Here is a 21,755-nt window from a genome sequence, read left to right on the forward strand (position 1 = left end):
TTATTTACACCATGCCTAAATGTCAAGAATAATAAAATGTTAAGTTGTTGGAGGATAGATCATCTCTCCCCTCTTTGGAATAGTATTTTCACCAGGGAGGGAAATAGATTTAATCCCCAGGAGTCAGGAGAAAGTCTTATCAGGGCATGGACCATGCTGACGTTCTACACTGGGATAGCTCACCGTGACAGCAGCTTACATGTAATATTGTGTGTGTGTTTGTGTGTGTGTTTTCTTCCCTACTTGTCAGCATTTGTATGCTGTAGACAGACCTGGTATTTGTGGGAATATAATGAAAGCCAATCTCCCCCCCCCCCCCCCAAGGCAGACGTTGGCGGAAAGAAGAATCGGGCATGTTGGATTTCAACATGCCCGATCCTTTGTTCCCACAAAAGATAAGCCAGAGGTGTCTGGCAGTGGCTTATTCCTCTCAGATATCTGAATATATGGCCACCTATAGTCCAGGGCTGATGTGTTTTTTACAGTAACCATGTTTTGGTTTTTTTGTATGTGGTTTAAACTGCACCTTACACACAAGTCTGACCAACATGGAGAGAGATAGGAGCCTGTGTATACTTATATAGATGTTGGGTCACCGAGTAATGTAAGGCAGGTTCACAAAGCGCTCTTTGCACGCTGATTTTTCAGCGTCGGAATCGCCATGGAAAACGTATGGCTTTAAATAGATATCTACTCCATTGATCCCACGGCACAGATTTTTCAGTTCACTTAAACTAATTTAGCAGCGGTGAAAAAAAAAAAATAGCCAGGTGCGCTACCTTGGTGCGGATTCCGCAACCAAAAATTCCTTTTGAGAGCAAGAAGAAGCTGAAAAAGCAGCGCCGACTAGTTTGGACGCATTTTTGTTGTGCTGAAATGTGCAAAAAGTAACCAAAACAGCCTATGTTTTAAAATCTGCTTCCAAAAACAGCCTGGAAGACCGTGTCGTTTTGAAAGCAAAATCCGTGACTAGATGGTCCACTTTGCTTCTCGAAAGTGTTCAGAGGATAGATGAGACAAAAGTGGAACTTTTTAGCACAAATGCACAGCGCTATGTTTAGAGGAAAAAGAACGCTACACACCAACGCCAAAACCTCATCCCAACTGTGTATCGTGGTGGAGGGATCAGTATAGTTTGGGGCTGCTTTCCTGCCCCAGAGCCCTGATGTCTTGCCATCATTGATGGAACAATAAATTCAAAGGTGAATCAAAACATTTTACAGGAGAATGTGAGGGCAGCAGTCCATGACATCATGCTGAATAGATGTTGGGTGATGCAACAAGACATTGACCCAAAGCACAGACGTAAATCAACTAAGGAATGATTGAAAAAGTAGATTTGTGTTTTGGAATAGCCAAGTCAGAGTCCGACGTTAATCGTATCAAGAAGCGCTGGCATGACCTGAAGAGGGCCGTGCACGCGAGGCATCCCACAAATATTGATGAACTGAAACGCATTTGCAGGTAGAAACTATCAGAATTCCTCCGCAACGTTCTGCAAATCTTATTTGCGTCTACAGAAAACGTTTGGTGAAGGTGACTGCTGCTAAAGGGGGATCAACAGGTTATTAATTTCAAGGGTTCACTTACATTTTTTTCCCTGCGCTGTAGATGTTTTCTCAAGGTTCCCAATAAAAGAGATCAACGGTACAGATGTTTGTGCGGTGGTAGTTTAGTCAGATTGTGTTTGTCTGTAATTAGGACTTCGATAACAATCAGACCACATTTTATTAGTAAGCAAATCGGAAATCCAGGTAATTGCAAAGGGTGCACTTACTTTCTCTTTCGAGTACATGTGCGTTTTATAATTTGGACAGCGATGTCCCTATACTGTATGTTACGCGGCTTGAAAATCATCCGTTACAGTTCAGTTATGCTGCATAATGTTAAGAACATTCTTAAAAGTCTAATCTGACTAGTTGTATTTTAATCTATTTCTGTGACGTGGTTTTGAATAAAAAGGTGTTGACGTTTTGTTTTTTCTTGCAGGTTTGAGAACCTTTCATGGCTTTCAGGTAGAAGCTGTGCGGACGTAGTCATAATGAACTCTATGGATAGGCACATACAGCAGACTAACGACCGTCTGCAGTGCATAAAACAGGTAGGTGATGTGGTGCGGGCGCTTGGCTATCGATAACTATTAAAGGGGTATTCCCCAAAAAATAATTTACCATCTATTGACAGGATAGGTGATAAATGCATGATCTCTGCGGGTCCGACCGTTGTGACCCCCAGCAATCATGAGAAAAAGGGTTCACTGTCCCCCCGTTTCAATGGAGTGGTGGACGTGCATGTGCTCATTCTCTATGGGACTGACAGAGAGCCAAGTACACCATTTGGCTATCTCCGTCAGTCACATTGAGAATTCATGGAGCCGTACTGCACATACGTGTCCACCGATTAATTCAATTGGGAGACAATTGAACGCTGAAGGTCCCAGTGGTTGGACCCGCAGTAATCCTATATTTATCACCTTTTCTGTGGAGAGAGAATAATTTATTTTTTGGGACAACCCATTTAAAAATTTCTTATTTTGTTTCTACAATACATCTCCTATACAGATCTATGTTTCCATGGTAACAGACAACAAACAATGCCAGTGTTGTCTGATTTTGCTGCTATGCTCCCGTTTGTCTGCTCCCTCTTGTCCTGTCCAATCTTGACATAAAGTTCTGTATTTATAAAAATCCGCTTTAGGGCACAGTCACACTTGCAGATTACAGCTCTGTATTCCGGTTTTTAACAAAAATAAATAAACGTTGCCAATACACTTCAATTGTTTTATTTACTTTTCCTTTTTTTTTTTATTTGCGTTTTTTTATGTGCATGATCCAATGCATCCGTATGGGTGAATTTTTTTAGTCCATAAAAGTCAAAGGGTTGAATTTAAAAACGCATGTTTTGTGTTTTGCATAGTTCACACGCGTGTATCTTTTCAGTTTTTTTTTTATCATCCATATTTCTTCAACATTACAAAAACCATTGTTAATCCTTTAACCAAATATGGAACAAATACAGATGAAGAAAACCCACAATTTAGAGCACACTACGGAAAAAGATAATCAGGAAACAAAAACAGAAAAAGATCTGTATTGCATATATCACATGAGCGCATAAAATATTTGCCTATTTTAAAAGCGCAGTATGCTCTACTTCCATTTGGCAGTTTTTGCGATCCATACTTTTAAACTTTCTGGCGGAAACGGAATGTGAACGGGGCCTTTAGGCTGGAATCATACATGCCGTTTCCGCAGAAGTTTTTTGAGCCAAACACAGGATTGGGTACAAAATAAAGGAAAAAAGTATAAAGGAAAGACTGACTGATCTACTCTCTTTTGAATCCACTCCTGTGTTTGGCTCAAAAAACGGCATGTGTTTACATTGGTGGGTTTTATGCGTAGTCCATTGTTTCTGCAGGGGGATGCTGTGCAACATACAGCGCGCAGTACTGAACCATACGTGTGCATGAGGCTTCAGGGTGACGGAACTACTATATGCTATGCTGTTATTTCATTTACATTAATAAATTCTTGGACCATGTTCTGGTTTAATAATACTTTTATTTTTATATGGATTTTCAAATTTGGAAAAGCATTTAAAGGGGTTGTCCAGGATTAGAAAAAATATGGCTGCTTTCTTCCAGAAACGGTGTCATACAGGTTGTGTGTGGTTTTGCTGCTCGGCCCCATTCGCTTCAATTTAGCTGAGCTGCAATATCCGGCACAACCCATGGACAGGTGTGGCGCCGTTTTTGGAAGAAAGCCGCCATGTTTTTAGAATCCTGTACAACACCCTTTTAAGCAGCAGAAAAAGACAGCATGTGAAATTTTACATTAATGTTATGTGCATGATGTATGACTCTCCGAGATGTTAAAAACAAGGTCGATGATCTAATAGGTCATGGGATTCCAAGTTATCTAGGAAAAGTGCAGGCTGTGAGGGGCAGACATATGTTATCGGCTTTCATTCTCTGGAATGTTAGTCTGTGTGGGCAGGGTCACGTTTACAGATTACCACGCACAAGCTACAGACATCAGGAGGATACCACCCATCCCTCAACTTCACCATGTCCTGAACTTGTAAGTCCTCGCCACTAGAAAGTCCAGTTTATGGCCCAGGCATTATAAGTTCATCAGTTCCTTCAATCTCCTAGCTCACATAGACTAATGGCATCTGTTAAACAATTATGTGTTCATTTATACCGTCCATAAGTCTATGTCTGTGTAGCCTTTATATGATATCAACATTTATCGCATCTCTCAGGAAGCCCCAGCACGTTGCAGCTAAGTGCAGTGTGAAGTTCCTGGCTGCAAAAATTGCTATAACAAGAGCGTGACTTCCAGCGGGAATCAAGATTGAGTAATTCATTCATTATAGTCCCGCTCGATGCAGGTGCATCTAGAGTATTGATATCAATTCCCTCCCTTAAGGCCTTATTCACACGGACGTGTCCGTTTTGCGCGTGCAAAAAATGCTGTGTTTTGGGTGCGCAAATGGTCCGTGTGTCATCAGCATGAGGTGCGCGGCTGAGTGATTTTCGCGCAGCCGGCATTATGATGACACTCTGTTTTTATGTTTACAAACGTGGTGCTTTTCTGTTTTCATTCACTGTTTTTACTGCTGCTGCGCGAATCACGAACGGCACCTGGAAGTGCTTCCGTGTGCCGAGCGCGATTTGCACGCACACATTGACTTCAATGGGCGCGTGCAGAGCGAAACACGGCCAAATATAGGACATGTTGTGAGTTTCACGCAGCGCACATACGCTGCGTGAAATTCACTGACCGTCTGAACGGCCCCATTCACTAACATAGGTCTGTGCGACGCGCGTGATTTCCACGCGCGTAGCATGGACATATTATACGTTCGTGTGAATAAGGACTAAGGGTAGTGCTGATTTGCTGCAGATTTTAAATGCGGTTTTTAAGCCAAAACCGGAATTGGATCCAGGAGAGCAGACCTATAAGGCCTTCCTTTATATATTTCTTCTGTTTAGGTTCCAATCCTGGTTTTGGTTTAAAAAGTACATGTCAAATCTGCAGAAAATCTGCACTGTGTGCACCCGGCCTTAATACGCATTTGCTGGATACAGTCTGAAATTTATTTTTTTGTCACATTGAATTGAAAACCATTATGATTTCCTCAGATTACGCAGGCTCATTCTTTCTTTCATTCGTTCAAATTTCGTTTCTTTCTGTTTCAGCACTTACAGAACCCGGCAAACTTCCACAATGCAGCTACAGAGCTCCTGGACTGGTGTGGAGATCCTCGAGCTTTTCAAAGACCCTTTGAACAGAGCCTCATGGGTTGTTTAACGGTACGCGCTTCAACTTTTCACCTTTCTCTTTGAGTTCTCAATCTCTGGCTCGCAAGTGGAAATTGCTACTTCACAGTTCTTGCTTTCAGACTGTGGTAAAGATATATACGGGTGCACTGCTCTGTGGGGAAGATTATGGCGCATGTAAAGGCTGTGCTGTCCACTTTACGGTTTTTAATTGTGAGGTAGACCATTTGGTCGCATGGTCCGTCTACAATGACTAAATCGGTCTATAATCCAAATGTAATTTGGCTATTTCTACGAAGGGCTGGGGTGTTTTGCTTTAAGTTTCATCGAAACTTATTTTGTCTGTATTGATTATTACCGTTAAACACTGGATAAACCATAGCGTTTGCATAAATTGCACAAGCCGGGCTATTCTAAGGTCACATGCACATGGCGTATTACAGATCTTTGTTACACAGATCTGTAATACGGCTCCCATAGAAATCTATGGCGTCGATACTATACCGCTCTGTCTCTCCGATTAAATACGGATGTTCGCAGATGCGTTATTGCAAAATCCGTAAGGAAAAAAAAAATTGTGCCATGTTGCAATGGAAGCCATATTATGGGGAAAAAAAAATCTGTGAGGTCAACATCTTAATAATGGTCACAATTTGCAGCAGGCAGCAGCAGCTTTAACATTTAGGCCTTGTTCACACAATGCAGATGCAGATTTTGCATGCACTTTTTTAAGCCAAAATCAGAATTGGATCCAGTAAAATAAACACTTTAAGGCCTTCCCTTTATATAGTTCCTCTGTTTAGGCTCCGTTTCTAGTTTTGGCTTAAAAAAAAAAAAAAAAATGCAAGCGAAATCTGCATCAATTCTGCACTATGTGGACATGGCCTAGATGCTTTGTTTTGTTAAAGCCACTTGAAAGGAAATTACACCGAAACTTAACACACGATCAGCCATAACATTAAAACCACTGGCAGGTGAAGTCAATAACATTAACTTCCTCGTGTCAATAGCAACTGTCAAGAGGTGGGATATATTATGTAGCAAGTCAACAGTTCGTTCATAAAGTTGAAGAAAAATTGGAGTCGCAAGGATTGGGGCGACTTTGACCAGGGCAAAATTGTGATGGCTTGACGACAGGTAGTCAGAGCTCCAAAACGGTAGGTATGGTCATGGGCGCCCAAGGCTCATTAATGCGCGTGGGGAGTGAAGGCCAGCCCGTCTTGTCCAATCCCAGAGAAGAGCTACTGTAGCACCAATTGCCCAAAAACTTAATGCTGGCTATGATGGAAAGATGTCCGAATACACAATGCATTGCAGGCTGCTGTTTATGGGGCTGTGTAGCCGCAGACTGATCAAAGTTCCCATGGTGACCCCTGTCCACCGCAGAAAGCACCTACAATGACCCTTTGGACATCAGAATTTTAATCACTTTTTCTTTCACGTCATGTGGATGGATGAGTGTGCGGCATTTACCGGCACCCAGGATGCACTATGGACGAAAATAAATCCGGCGGATGCAGTGGAATTTTCTGGGAAATGTTCTGCTGGGAAACCTTGGGTCCTGGCATTCGTGTGGATGTTAGTTTGACACATACCGCCTACCTAAACATTGTTGAAGACCAAGTACACCCCTTCATGGCAACGGTATTCCTTAATGGCAGTGCCCTCTTTCAGCCGGATTATGTGCCCTGCCACTCAGCAAAAAATTTTTCAGGAATGGTTTGAGAAACATGACGAAGAGTTCAAGGGGTTGACTTGGCCTCCAAATTTCCCAGATCTCAAACCAATCGAACATCTGTGGGATGCACTGGAGTCTGATCCATGGAGGCCGCACCGCGCAACTCTACAGGACTTAAAGGCTCTGCTGTTAACATCTTGTTGCCTGATACCAAAGGACCCCTTCAGAGGTCTGGTGGAGTCCATGCCTCAACCGGTCATAGCAGTTTTGGCGGCACGACTAGTGCCTACACAATATTATGCATGTGGTTTCAGGCCAGGATTACAGTTTTTTGGGGCAGTTTTTGCCTAAGGGATTTTATTTTTGCCAAACACAGGAGGGAGATGCATCAGTCATTCCTTTACACCTTTCCTTAATTTTGGATCCGCTTTTGGCTTTGACTATAAAAAAAACGGAGTCAAAAACTGCATCAAAACTGTGTGTGTGATCCTGGCCTTACTGTTATGGCTGATCGATGCATCTTCTGATGTGTCACAAAGACCAGGATCCTGCCGTTTGCTGAGATGAAGGTCTGGCGCAATGAAGCGCTCCGTCACGCTGTGTTCTGTCCCCATACTCTGACATTGTTTGTATGTTGTAATAGTAATTGTGTAAGATAATCTTATCCTCTTTCCTACAGGTGGTTAGTAGAGTAGCAGCACAGCAAGGCTTTGACCTGGACCTTGGATACAGACTCCTTGCTGTATGTGCGGCCAACAGAGACAAGTTCACTCCCAAATCAGCTGGTAGGCAGCAAAGCAATTAATATTTCCGTTTTTGACAGGAGATCTTCTGCTGAGTGCTCTGATGTGCACAAGCCAAGACCTGCGGCGTATATTATTTGCACATTGTCGCTTAGCAACACTTTACTACGCGGTTACCTGCCAGAGTTGCTTTGTGTCTTAACTCTTTGCTATAATGACCTCTCTGACTAATACAGACCGCTACAATGTTACTCCGGGAGATTGTGCTTTAAATGGAGATCACTTAGTTGAAACAATGTGACATTTGTATCTTTATAGAAGTAGTGTTTTGGCTATAGACGGCCAAATCTTCTCAGGTTTGTAGCAAATGTACAATAAGCAGCTTGGCTTTGAATGTTTCTTGGGGTGTGAATAAGGTTCTAAAATGTACCGTTCTAATAGATAGACTTGTATCCAGGAATCCGTTTTCTTAGGGCTTGTCCACACTTAACGAAATTGCTGCTGAAAATTTCTGCAGCAATGCCGTTGAAAGTAGCAGACTTTCCGCTGTGGCAAAAAATGCAAAACTTCCTGCGTCTTTGACTGCAGAAAATGGTGCAGATTTTGCGGCGTTTTTCTCAATGCTGGGAGATGGTGACGTCTCCTCTGGAAAAACGCAGCAATTCAGTCCACTTTCCGCAGCAGGAGTTGACATGCTGCGGCAAGTCCAAAAAATACGCACCGCAGGTCAATTTCTGCTCAGAATTTTTACGCAGCGTGTGGATGAGATTTGTTAAATCTCACCCACTTTGCTGCTACCGTATTCTGCTGCCTATTTTCCGTCCGCAATTCCGCTACGTGTGGACGAGCCCTTAGACTTCTTCCTTTCACTTTCTCAAACCGGTACATCTCTGTTATTCCTCCTTGCATGGACTAAGGAAGGTTCGTATCATTCTCCCAGGGTTTCCACACAGACTGCCAAGGAGCCTTTGAGGTCACCCTGTCTCTCTGGTGATTTATGGCTTCAAATTATGTCTGGAAAATAAGGAAGGAAAAAGGGGTTTTGTGTGATTTTGCCATTGACCTGCCATCTTTGCGTATGTTCTTGTTACAAATCCGAGTCTGGAGTTCATACATAATGTGAATGAGTCATTAGGAGCGCTCTGGCGGCAGAAGCATTTGTATGCACAGTCCGCTGGTGAGCCCTGCTGAATTGGACCTGGCCCAAGTTATGCAGACAGTGCAGTTACCTTGTTAAAGCGGAGCAGGGTGAATAGATGTTACTGCTGGCTACAGTATAGCCCTCGGCCAATCCAGCTGATTAAAAGGAAGGTTATGTACGATATGGTTTTATGTGTTAATGGGAGACTCCTAGCATTGGTGATTTAGAAAATAATGTATGGATTATAAAACCGCGTGTATGTATATGTGTAATATAGATAATATTTGGGGAGTCTTATTGTCTTCATCTGTGGTCCGATATTTGTAGTGTCAATCATATTAAGCACCAGTAAAATCGAAGCATATGTCCGTATTATAAAGGCCGCTCACACCACTGTTGTGAAGCTCGTGTAATGTAGGGGTTCAACATCAGGGGGAGGGGAGCCAGTCATAAAGGGAGCATGTCCTAATAATAAAAGTATGTTAGAATTGCTGTATATGCCGTTCCCTAATATACCACCCCGTTTGACGAGCAAGCGTATATGTACATGCCATAGAGGCAGACCATCCAGCTAGTATGGGTCCTTGGAGAGAGGGGCCCTACCCTGGGTGGTGCAGGACTCCCTTGTTCCGGGGAATTGCATTTTTAGCAAACAGAAGATTGTAAAAGTGTCCGAGCGTGATCAAAAGGCATGGGGAGACCAACGCCAGGCCTTTCTGTCTTGGGTAGCAGGGCGCAGCACCATAAGGGTGTAGTCACATTTGGCATAAAAATATGTCACATAATCCGCAACAGTAATTTTGTAGTGTAGATACTGTAGCGGATTTTGTGGAGTGTTTACTGCATATTTTTGTTGCGGAATTTCACGTAGCACCGGTTTATGATGAAATTCTGCTTCCAAAATCCGCAACACATAAAACAACAAAAATTCTGCACAGAAAGTTAAACTATGTATGTGTTGCGGGTTTTATTTCCACCAATACATGGTAAATTTACTATATATGGTGTAAATTATGAATACATGATGTAAATTTCACCAATGGATTTTTCCGCTACGAAAGTTACGCCACGTGTGATTGCGCCCTTATAGGGGGCCCTTTCTCGTCTTTCAAATAGGGCTCTCTTCAGCACTCTTGTAGCACTCTACATTATGTTCTTCCCCTTGCTCTTGAATAGTTACCTCCTCTTGATAATTGTTGTATACTTAGGCCCCATGCACACGAACGTATTTTTGTGGCCGCAAATCTGCGGCTGAATTGCGCCCCCATTCATTCCAATGGGCCCACGCACACGACCGTGGTTGAATTGCCCGGGAGCCTGGACCGCAAAAAGAACGGACATGTCTTATCACGACCGCATTTTGCGGTCCAGGCTCATAGAAATGAATGCACGCGGCCATGTGCATGGCCCGAGATTTGCGGGCGGCCGTGGGTGACACTCTGCAGCCGTCCGAGTCACAAATCACGGCCCGTGCACACACCACTACGGTCGTGTACATGAGGCCTTAGCCTCCCCCTACTGGAATCCTACACATATAATGTCATTGCACTTTATTTCTCAGTGGTGACCATACAAAGCAGTTTTAAATTTGTCATTGGAGCTATTTCAATAGGAAGCAGAGGCATTTCTAGCCGATCGCGGTAAAAAAAAAGCGGCATGCTCTTTCTTGCTGCAGTTCCGCCTCTCACCTCCCATTGAAATCAATGGGAAGCAGAGAGAGCTCTTTAGCATTGGTTTTTGCCCGCGGTGCTCAATGACCGCGGGCGGAAAAAACAGAGATAATCGCGGAAAGAATTTGCCGGCAGGTCAAAATCTGAAGGAAGATTTTTCTGACTGTAAAATAACTCCGTGTGAACAGGGCCTAAGATGCCTCATAAACCAATTGTACTAACTTGTTCAGGTGTTCGATATCATTGGATGTCACTGAGAACAAGTGACCCTGTTGGCAATTGCAACTAGTGTCCTGTGCAGTTAAAAAATTTAAAACTGGTTTGAAAATTCACCTGTGAAGCATAGACTTTTATGTAGGCCCTAAGGGTCCATTCAGAAGTAGTGGATTCCGTGCAATGCAGTTTTAATCCCACCTCAACCACATCGAAAAACGCACCAAATCACATTAAAAGCGCATGCGGTTTTAGGGTTTGTGGTTTTAACCTCAACCGCAACATCTGAATGGACCCTTATTGACTCTGTCGACTACACACCTTTTGATAACTTGTATTTCACACAGCTTTATATCTTTTAATGACAAAACAGTGTGAGGTGAGATTTATTAACATGCTCTGTAGACTTTAGTGCATCCTACACCTTCTATAAAGAAACGTTTTACTTTACTGTGTAGAAGAGTGTTGATAGTGCGGAGTGATGACTGGTTAGCACTTTACTGCCCACCGGAGGGACTTGCATGTGTTTGTGCGTTTTAATGTAAATGTCCCATCATCTCTGGTAATGAATAGGGTTAAGAGCATGCCCTAGAGAGCCGAGTGGAGAAATGGGGAGGGTTAGTGAGGAGGTAGAGAGGCCATCTGGATAATTGGGTGCAGATGTACTCCTGTGTAAACCTAACACCAACAGTTCCAGACTCATACCCACTGAGCCAAAACCAACCAATTAATCTCCGCAAAGTAATTACTTTGCGATCAGAAAGCGGCCTGGTTATGTAATCTTCTCCTAAGCGAGGAGGTATAACCTGTGCATGCAGCGTCCACGAGCTACCTACATCAGAATAAATACAGCAGCAACGCTTTAGCTTCTCTCTCTTCTAACAATGACATATATTTCCTCCTGGAATTTCCGGGATGGAGAGTGGTTAGGGTGGGGGTTTGCTCAAAAAGGTGATTTTACAGAGGGAAAATGCATGATTTTACCCCCCCCCCCCCCCCCCCCACACGTTTACAGAGTTGGGCTCTTTCTAGCAGCTTCAGAGTTTTAACCCATTATGTGTTATAATCCAGCGGCGCTGTACTTTTTCCAGTCCGAATGAATTTTGTGTAGTGCTGGCGTTCATGCTATTATATTGGTGAAGAAATAATGTTCCACCGTCATAGGCACACTATATACTCGCCACTTGTCATTTGTAATCATTTTGTATAATGCCTCCTTTTTCGATGTGGTTGATGCAGCTCAAGAAAAAAAAAAAAAAAGTATGCGTTTTTAGATGTAAGAACGGACACAAACATATAAAAGCATATACGACGTATACTACAAAAACATAACCGTATGTTACAAATGCATACGTTTTTGTAAGGCTGGGTTCACACGACCTATTCTCAGACGTAATGGAGGCGTTTTACACCTCGAATTACGTCTGAAAAAACGGCTACAATACGTCGGCAAACATCTGCCCATTCATTTCAATGGGTCTTACGATGTTCTGTGCCGACGATCTGTCATTTTACACCTCGCTGTCAAAAGACGGCGCGTAAAATTACAGCCTCGTCAAAAGAAGTGCAGGACACTTCTTGGGACGTTTTTGGAGCCGTTTTCTCATAGACTCCAATGAAAAACAGCTCCAAAAACAGCCGTAAAAAACGCCACGAAAAACGTGAGTTGCTCAAAAAACTAAAACAGCTCCGTATTTTCAGACGTTTTTGGTCACTACGTGTGAACATAGCCTAACTTTAAAAACGTATACGTCATCGTATACCACGAACGTGTGCCCAAAACGAGATATAAAGTGAGGTAAAATCTGAACTTAATATTGCGTCTTTTAAAGCGTTTTTATATTCCGATTCTACATTCTGATAAGAAAACCGGTGCCGATTATCTATTGCAGATTCTGGTTCATTTTTTCTAAACGTTTCAGATACAATTCTGAGACGTAATTGCAAGTTAAATTGACATGCCGCATATTTTAAAATCAACACCGCAAGTCACTTTACGCTGGCAAAAATTCTGTGTAGATCAGATTTACTTGGTATCTCCTTGACCTTGCTGGTACTGGATTACAAACGCACGTAATACAATAGTGTGTATGTGGCCTAAAGGGTTTATCCAGGATTGGAAAAACATGGCTGCTCTCTTCCAGAAACAGTGCCACACCTGTCCATGTCTGGTATTGCAGCTCAGCTCCATTCAAGTGGATGGGGCTAAGTTACGTTACCACACACACAACCTGTGGACAGGTGTGGTGCCGTTTTTGAGCGCAGCCATGTTTTCCAAATTCCATACAACCCCTTTTCAATGAAGGAAGTTTATGAATGGGCGCTGGTGCTTGTTCTTTTAGCTGTTGCCACATGTTAACCACTTTATGACCAAAAAGCAAAATTGTTGTGTTCCCATAAATGTCATCAAATTGACCATATTGCACTTTTGTTGCTCTTGTTACAGCCTAATTGAATGCAACACAAACGCCTTAGGCTGTGTTCACATCAGCGTTGGTTTCCATTGATGGGTTCCGTCTGACCTTTCTATCGGAGGAACCCCTCAACGGAATGACAAATGCAAAAGTGACGGAAGCGTTACCATTGAAATCAATGGTAATACAAATGGAGACCTATGGTTTCCGTTTGCCTTTCCGTTGAGGGGTCCCTCCGATGGAAAGGTCCGATGGAACCCATCAACGGAAACAAACGCTGATGTGAACAGGCCCTTATATTGGTCTCTGATCTTTGTGTGCTGAATACGCTTCGCCTCGAAGTTCTCTTACATTGTGTGTCACTTTTGTTTTTTGTATTGAAAGCGATTAGTTCTCTTAATAATTTGTATTAAATATGGACTTTTGTGGATTGTTTTCTTGGGCCTTGAGTCAGCGAGTCTTACAGAAGTGTGTTCTGCAGGTGATAAGAGGATCCCGGCTATGTTCTACAGAATGAATCCCTGTCCTACATGACAAGGTGTTTGTTTTCTGTTTGATTTAGAAAAGGTTTTGACTGCAATGTTAACCGCAAGCCGTTTTTCCTGCACACACAGAGGTGTGGGGTGTTGGGGGGGCTGTGGCCTTAAATTACTCAAATGCCATCCTGTGAAATGTAGCCTTGTCCTTGTCGGCGTGCATGAGGCTGATGTACGAGGAGCTGTCCGCACCCAAGGATTGCGTGTTACTGGATCCATGCACTTACCGTTTCTCACTTTTATCCGGTCCTTTACTGAAAGCAGCGTGTGAACAGGGCACTATTGCTGTTATGACTGTGCTAACAATTTATTTAGGGCGCTTGTCGCTGCAGATTCAGATTATTCTCTGAGCTTTCTTATAAGGCTATGCTCACACTGAGTTTTTTGACGCGGAAACCACGCCCAAAAACTCGGCAAAAACGGCCCGAAAATGCCTCCCATTGATTTCAATGGGAGGCGGAGGAGTCTTTTTCCCGCGAGCGCTAAAACCGCCTCGCGGGAAAAAGAAGCGACATGCCCTATCATCGGGCGCTTACGCCTCTCACCTCCCATTGACTTCACTGGGAGGCAGAGAAAGCGTATTTCGCGGCATTTTATGCCCGCGGCGCTCAATGGCCGCAGGCGAAAAACGCCACGAAAATCGGCGTGCAGGGAGAGGAAAATCTGCCTCAAACTTCCAAACGGAATTTTGAGGCAGAAATTCCGCCTGCAAAAAACTCAGTGTGAACATAGCCTAAGGAGTTTTTAGTACTATTCAGAGCGTGTATAACAACCTCCTGCAGTCATTACAATGTTTTACCAAATGTATTGTCTTCAAACAGCGGAGTGTCCTTTTAAGGTGTAGACTTAGTCAATTTCATTCCAATTTGTACTTGCGGGACGTTGCGATAACTGCTGTGTAAATGGTTCAAATTATGTAATCCCTCAGATCTGTTCATTACGTGACATATGTCCGCTCCGGCTTTGCCGGTGTAAATACTGCAATAGTAATGTTCAAAGTGACTGTTCAGGAATACTAGTCATGTCTGTTACGGAGGCATGTGTGGGCCTCATATCGATCTCCCCGTCGTGTTATGTTTGTTTTTTTTCTTCAAAACTTTTAAGATACTCCTAGCTCAATTTATTTTATTTTTTTTGGGGTCCGCTAGCAAAATATTTGGCGAAATGCCCAGAGCAATGCCTCAAGCCCCTAAGCCCTCTCAGGGTGCCTCTAGCTCAGTCTTCACAGAGGAGGGTACGGTCTGCGTCCGTCCGCATAAGGGAAGGAAAAGGAATGCAACCGTCCAGATTTCCATTCTGAGAATCTGTCCACCTCCTGATGAACTAAAACAATCATACCCGTTATCAGGCCTAAGGCTACATTCACACGCATGTCACAGATTTACGCGCGTAAGTCTGTCTGTGCGCATTGCATCAGTTTGCTTTGCGTGTGGCGTGTGTTTTTCACGCACTCGCAAGCACTTTTTTATGTAATTGATGCGGGTGTGCTGTCCGTGATTTTCACACACCCATATACTTCAAAATATCGCACATAGTCGATTCTCGGAGGAGAGCACGAGCCCAACATGTCAGTGTATTTATATACCAGCTATTTGTAGTTAGCAGAAACTGACTAACAGGAAAATGTAATCTGCTCACTAATTTATTTTTGTGAGTTAATTACCAATTCCTTTCGGTGCCTCCCAGGCGATGGCAAAAGACACTGCTCCACCTCAATTTACCTCTACAAAAATATGACTAAAATTTCAGCATGCGTTTAAGGAAGATGTGGTTTAAGTAATGCTAATGCTCATGGTCCCGTCATTGTCTTCAGTTTAATTGCTATACTGCTCTAGCCAGGAAACGTACAAACTGGTTGTTATGGACGTTGTAACGGACAACCGCGTTGAAAAGACTGTGGTTTAGGCAGCTTGGCAGCAGTCGCACCATGCCATTCAGACTGCACTATACAGGGGTATGTCAAAGCACATAAACTGGGAGCATTAGATTAAAATAAGAAGGATGTTGCTGGTTCATGCGTATGACCATCTATGTAATGTTTTATACAGAGCAAGCACTTGCAACCACAGTATCCTGTAGGGACAATTTCTAGTTTTAATAATTTTTTAGTCACTAGGTGGCGCTGTTCAATTACAGTCTGCATATGTCATCGAACATCAACTGAGCAAGAATTGAAGCTGGCATGTCAACTTTGACGTTTTTCCTAACTTTATATTATAAGACATAAATAAGGACTAAAGTGCAGGTATAAACCGTATTTTAGTGTACAGAGGGCAGGAAATAAACATGCAGGTTATATGAGGTAACCGTTTATCATATTTATCAAGCAACGAGAAATCAGCACTCCAAAATAAAGTGGGTTTATTCACCAAATATTCACAGCAACGTTGAGAAGACATAGCCTTGCTGTGAATGTTTGATGAATAAACCCTCTTTATTTTGGAGTGCGGCTTCCTCGTTGCTTGATTCGTATGATCCATAAGGAGAGGTCACTCCTGAGAAGCCCTGCACCCACCGTATGGTTCTTTTTGCTACAGTACTGCTCCATTTACCTTTCGTTTGCTTTTATCATATTAGGTGTATATATACCGTCAGTTTAAATGTTTTAGGCTCTGTTCCGACGGGCGTCATGGTTGCCGTTTTTACTGAAGCCATGGTTCTGTGTTGGTTCCCTTTGAATTTTATTCGGTTTTTTAGGTATCCTGGGGTGGTTTTCTGGATAGAATATCCCAGCATGCAACACTGTTTAACGGAAGCCTAGTGGAAGTTGTCAAAACTGGCAAGAGATAGGTCGGGTCAAAATCTACTGATGATGCCCTAAGCCTTTTGATTCCATATTACTATAGATAAAAGCGATTATCGTTACTGCTCGTAAAATTGTTTGGAACATTAGTGTTAATAGTTAATGGCCAGCTTTAGCATAGGGATAGCCGGTGACGTGACGTTACCAACTAGAAAAGTTTGCCGTAATCAATATTCTCGCTATTTTACAGCTCCGCACCTCGCCTATTGCAGAATAAATGAACTTTTTATTTTTCTCCTGTCTTATGACAAAAGTCTGCAAGTAACACATTGGATTGAACCCAGCGGCATACCGCTCATACAGCTTAGGTGGGCAGTTTACGTTTTTCCGTCCTTTCCCTCCACCCTTATGCCGTAGATGGAATAAAAATGTGGTTTTGCCGTCACCGGTGAACATGGAATTTGAAGTTTTTCTTGGTGTATTAAATTCACCTTCTAAAATAGAATTCTGTTTTTCCGTCACGTCTATCTACAGCATAGTGCTGGGGGAAAGGCAACCTTTAGAGAAAAATACTTTCACTGTTGACCTAAGCTCTAGGAGAGAAAAATATTTCTATTAAAATTTGTACTAAGGTAAACTGGACTTAATTTTACCTGCTACAGCTGGACTTTTTACATTGAGTGTGCTTAGTTGTACTGATTTTATGATCTATACCACGGAGTGACCCCATACAGTTGCTACGGGTTAGTGAAGAGAAAGGGCCGCAACTGTGGTTGGCCTTTCCTCATGGGTAGGGTGAACCTCAGTAGGGCTCACTTTTTCCACAGACCAATGTGGACGTGCTATCCAGTGAAGGGAGAACAGAACCATATGCCATGCCGCTATTCTGTATTGCAAGAGATAGTGAAGAGGATGAACCAGCATCACTAGCCATGTGAGGGGTGTGTTGGCATTAACCGCCATGAAGAGGAGGTCCCATTTTTATAATACTATGTAGCCATCTCTTTATGTACTTTCTCAAATTTTGTCGTTTTCTATATTACAGATAATTTCTGTAGTAAATATTTATATACAGGTACTCAAAGGGTCTAGCCTATATACGGCAGTGAGTATTACTACTCTATCGGCTTAAGACTGTCAAGTAGCATGTCTGCTGAAGCTTTTCCCCTGGCTACACAATTCCCAATGTTCTCACTGTAAGCTAAAGTGAAAAACACACGGAACTACCTGGAGGATCTGGCAACACCCACAGGGATTCCGTGCGAACTAGGTCACACTTGAGAGCAGTGGAGATGTTACTATGGGACGCTCCCTGGGCCTGCAGCTGGATTCTTAGATGGTGCCCACTCTTCTCCCATTTGATGGGTGATCCTGAAGAAGGTCACACGTACTGTCCTACTCTTCAGGTGGTCCTGCAAAACCAATCACTTCAGTGAAGGCCTTTTTATACGGCCAACGATTTGATAAACGAGTGTTCATACATACGCTCGTTCCCGATCATTTCTGCGAAGGTCAGTCGACGAACGAGCATACTAATTAATCGGCTGATCGCGTCTTTGATGTGGCCAAAAATAAATGGTCGCTAGTTGGCTGCACATCTTCCTGTGTAAACAGGGAGATGTACTGCCAACATGATGCAAATGCTTGGGGGCGAACGATCTTCCGTCACCATACTACACAATTGTGGAGCGAACCAGCGCCAAACGACAAGCTGTATTTTCGATATTGCTCGTTTTAAAGGTGGTATGAAGCTTCTTACAGAGTCCATTTTATCTCATAGCCACATGGGTTATTGTCTTGAAAACAGCAACCTGCTCACAAGAGTTGTTATCCGTATGTTAATTTCTTGTCTGCGTAATGTTAGGGCACATAGGTGCTGAATGTGGTTTGGGGGGAGGTGGGAGGGGGTCTCGGTTTTTTTTTATGTTTCTTCATATTAACTCTCTTTAGTTGAAGAGGTTACACTAGGTCAAGGTAAACATTTACCTGGAGGCTTCTAAGTGGCCCCTGTAGGACAGGCTGCGGTTTATGCAGCGCTACTGCTTCAGTCTATCTACTTGTGTGTACTTTCGGAGGCAGCAGGGTTAAGTAGAGATCGTGTATCATCTAGTGGATATTAGGTAATGGATTCTTGTTTATTTTTCCGTTTTTTTCCCCCCGGTTAGCCTGCACATCGAGTGCTGAGAATGGTTGCCATGGTTATGTGGAGCTGGGAGAGCTGGCATCTCTCACTGGGTGACCATTACCTCCTGTCATCGAAGGGCTTACACATTCAGTGTTGTGCAAAGGCATTTTGTCCCGACAAATTCTCCGATTTTTTTTATTTGTTTGAGTTCTCTTACCTGGAGTAGTGTATTACAATGTACAATAAGAGACCTTTGGTTTTTCCAATATTCCAAAAATTGTGTGCAAATTTCTTCTGCAGTAAGACTAGTCGCTTAAAACGTACGGTTTGTAGATGTCAGTAAGCCAATCCCGCATACCGTCATATGACCATCCTCTTGTGTGACGTTCTGTACGCTGAACACGTGATTATCTCCCCCTCCCTGTAGTACGTGTCGCATCACACGCCTCTTATCTCCGCCGCCTTTGCTGGTTTGTCGGCTGATCGCTGCCATGTTTACACAGGCCAATGGTTGGGAACAAACATTCTTACAAACTCTTTTTTGGTCCATTATCGTCCTGTGTAAATGACCCTTTACACCTTATAAAAGAGGGGCATGTAGGCAGCTGTAAATAGAAGCAATACCTGTAAGGTGAGATGAATAATGGGATTTGTAGTCCTTAACCCCTTCCCGCATTTGGGCGTTACTGTACGTCCTTTTTAGCGGTGCTTCTCCACAAATGGGCGTACAGTAACATCCTGAGGATGAAGCTGTGCTCGCTTCATCTTCAGCAGGTGTCGCTTTAACCCCTTAAATGCCGCTGTCAATAGTGACAGCGGCATTTAAGTGATTGACACAGAGGGAGGGGGCTCCCTCTTTACCCCATTGGCCCCCTGCGAGCAATTGCAAGGTGCCGATGGTTGCTATGGCAACCAGGAAGCCTAGCAATGGCTTCCTGGTGGGCCATGTACGGAAGCCTATTAGGTCCTGCCAAGGTCTGGGCAATTATGGCCTAAATAAAAATCATGATTAATTGAACATGTAACCTTGATTATTGAACGATTATTTAGGCCACACACCTTTTTGCGTGCTACGCCATGAAATTAATATTTATCCCCTGAGCCTGCTGTATGCTACTGTATATAATATACCCACTAACACTGCCCCACACACAGTATATTGCCCCCATAGTGCTCCTCACACAGTATAATGCCCCATAGCTGCCCTCCACTGGGTATAATGCCCATATAGTTGCCCTCCACACAGTATAATGCCCCCATAGCTGCCCCACAGAGTATAATCCCACTCAAAACTGTCCTCCACACAGTATAATGGCCTCCATAACTACCCTCCACATAATATAATGCCCTTTCGCTGCCTCTACATAGTATATTGCCCATATAACTGACTTCCACACAATATCATGCCCCTATAGCTGCCCTCACACAGTCTAATGGCCCCATAACTGCCCCCGTATATGCACCCCACACTGTATGAAGTCCCATAGTTGCCCCCACGCTGTATAATGCCCCCAATAGTGCCTGATAAAAATAATATACCTGTAGATTGCTCCACACACTGCCCCCCTGTACATAGCTCCACACACAGCCCCCCTGTACATAGCGCCAGATACAGCCCCCCTGTACATAGCGCCACACACAGCCCCCCTGGACATAGCGCCAGATACAGCCCCCCTGTACATAGCACCAGATACAGCCCCCTGTAGATAGCGCTACACACACAGCCCCCCTGTAGATAGCTCCACACACAGCCCCCCTGTAGATGGCTCCACACACAGCCCCCCTGTACATAGTGCCAGATACAGCCCCCCTGTACATAGCTCCACACACAGCCCCCTTGTACATAGCTCCACACACAGCCCCCCTGTATATAGCTCCAGATACAGCCCCCCTGTACATAGTGCCAGACGCAGCCCCCCTGTAGATGGCTCCACACACAGCCCCCCTGTAGGTGGCTCCACACACAGCCCCCCTGTAGATGGCTCCACACACAGCCCCCCTGTACATAGTGCCAGATACAGCCCCCCTGTACATAGCTCCACACACAACCCCCCTGTACATAGCGCCAGACACAGCCGCCCTGTACATAGTTCCAGATACAGCCCCCTGTAGATAGTTCCAGATACAGCCCCCTGTAGATAGTTCCAGATACAGCCCCCTGTACATAGCGCCAGACACAGCCCCCCTGTAGATAGACCGACACACAGCCCCCCTGTAGATAGACCGACACACAGCCCCCCTGTAGATTGCTCCACACACTGCCCCCCCTGTACATAGCTCCACACACTGTCCCCCCTGTACATAGCGCCACACACAGCCCCCCTGTACATAGCACCAGATACAGCCCCCTGTAGATAGCGCTACACACACAGCCCCCTGTAGATAGCGCTACACACACAGCCCCCCTGTAGATGGCTCCACACACAGCCCCCCTGTAGATGGCTCCACACACAGCCCCCCTGTAGATGGCTCCACACACAGCCCCCCTGTAGATGGCTCCACACACAGCCCCCCTGTAGATGGCTCCAGACACAGCCCCCCCTGTAGATCGCTCCAGACACAGCCCCCCCTGTAGATCGCTCCAGACACAGCCCCCCCTGTAGATCGCTCCAGACACAGCCCCCCCTGTAGATCGCTCCAGACACAGCCCCCCCTGTAGATCGCTCCAGACACAGCCCCCCCTGTAGATCGCTCCAGACACAGCCCCCCCTGTAGATCGCTCCAGACACAGCCCCCCCTGTAGATCGCTCCAGACACAGCCCCCCCTGTAGATCGCTCCAGACACAGCCACCCCTGTAGATCACTCCAGACACAGCCCCCCTGTAGATCGCTCCAGACACAGCCCCCCTGTAGATCGCTCCAGACACAGCCCCCCCTGTAGATCGCTCCAGACACAGCCCCCCCTGTAGATCGCTCCAGACACAGCCCCCCTGTAGATTGCTCCAGACACAGCCCCCCCTGTAGATTGCTCCAGACACAGCCCCCCCTGTAGATTGCTCCAGACACAGCCCCCCCTGTAGATTGCTCCAGACACAGCCCCCCCTGTAGATTGCTCCAGACACAGCCCCCCCTGTAGATTGCTCCAGACACAGCCCCCCTGTAGATTGCTCCAGACACAGCCCCCCTGTAGATTGCTCCAGACACAGCCCCCCTGTAGATTGCTCCAGACACAGCCCCCCTGTAGATTGCTCCAGACACAGCCCCCCTG

At 44.6% G+C, this 21,755-nt stretch overlaps 1 protein-coding gene across 4 annotated transcripts in view; it reads left to right on the forward strand.

Moving 5' to 3' along the window:
* The window catches only part of ZMIZ1 (zinc finger MIZ-type containing 1), a 318,498-nt gene that overhangs the window by 241,992 nt on the left and 54,751 nt on the right, over positions 1 to 21,755 (forward strand). For all 4 annotated transcript variants that reach the window (XM_075841809.1, XM_075841811.1, XM_075841810.1 and 1 more), the window contains 3 exons: positions 1,990 to 2,101; positions 5,204 to 5,317; positions 7,642 to 7,747. In XM_075841809.1, the coding sequence (XP_075697924.1) occupies positions 2,042 to 2,101; positions 5,204 to 5,317; positions 7,642 to 7,747 (280 nt within the window). In that variant the 5' untranslated portion in view covers positions 1,990 to 2,041. The remainder of the gene's footprint in view (positions 1 to 1,989; positions 2,102 to 5,203; positions 5,318 to 7,641; positions 7,748 to 21,755) is intronic.

Source organism: Rhinoderma darwinii, chromosome 11, assembly GCF_050947455.1.
Source record: "Rhinoderma darwinii isolate aRhiDar2 chromosome 11, aRhiDar2.hap1, whole genome shotgun sequence".
In the NCBI taxonomy this organism is placed as follows: Eukaryota; Metazoa; Chordata; class Amphibia; order Anura; family Rhinodermatidae; genus Rhinoderma; species Rhinoderma darwinii.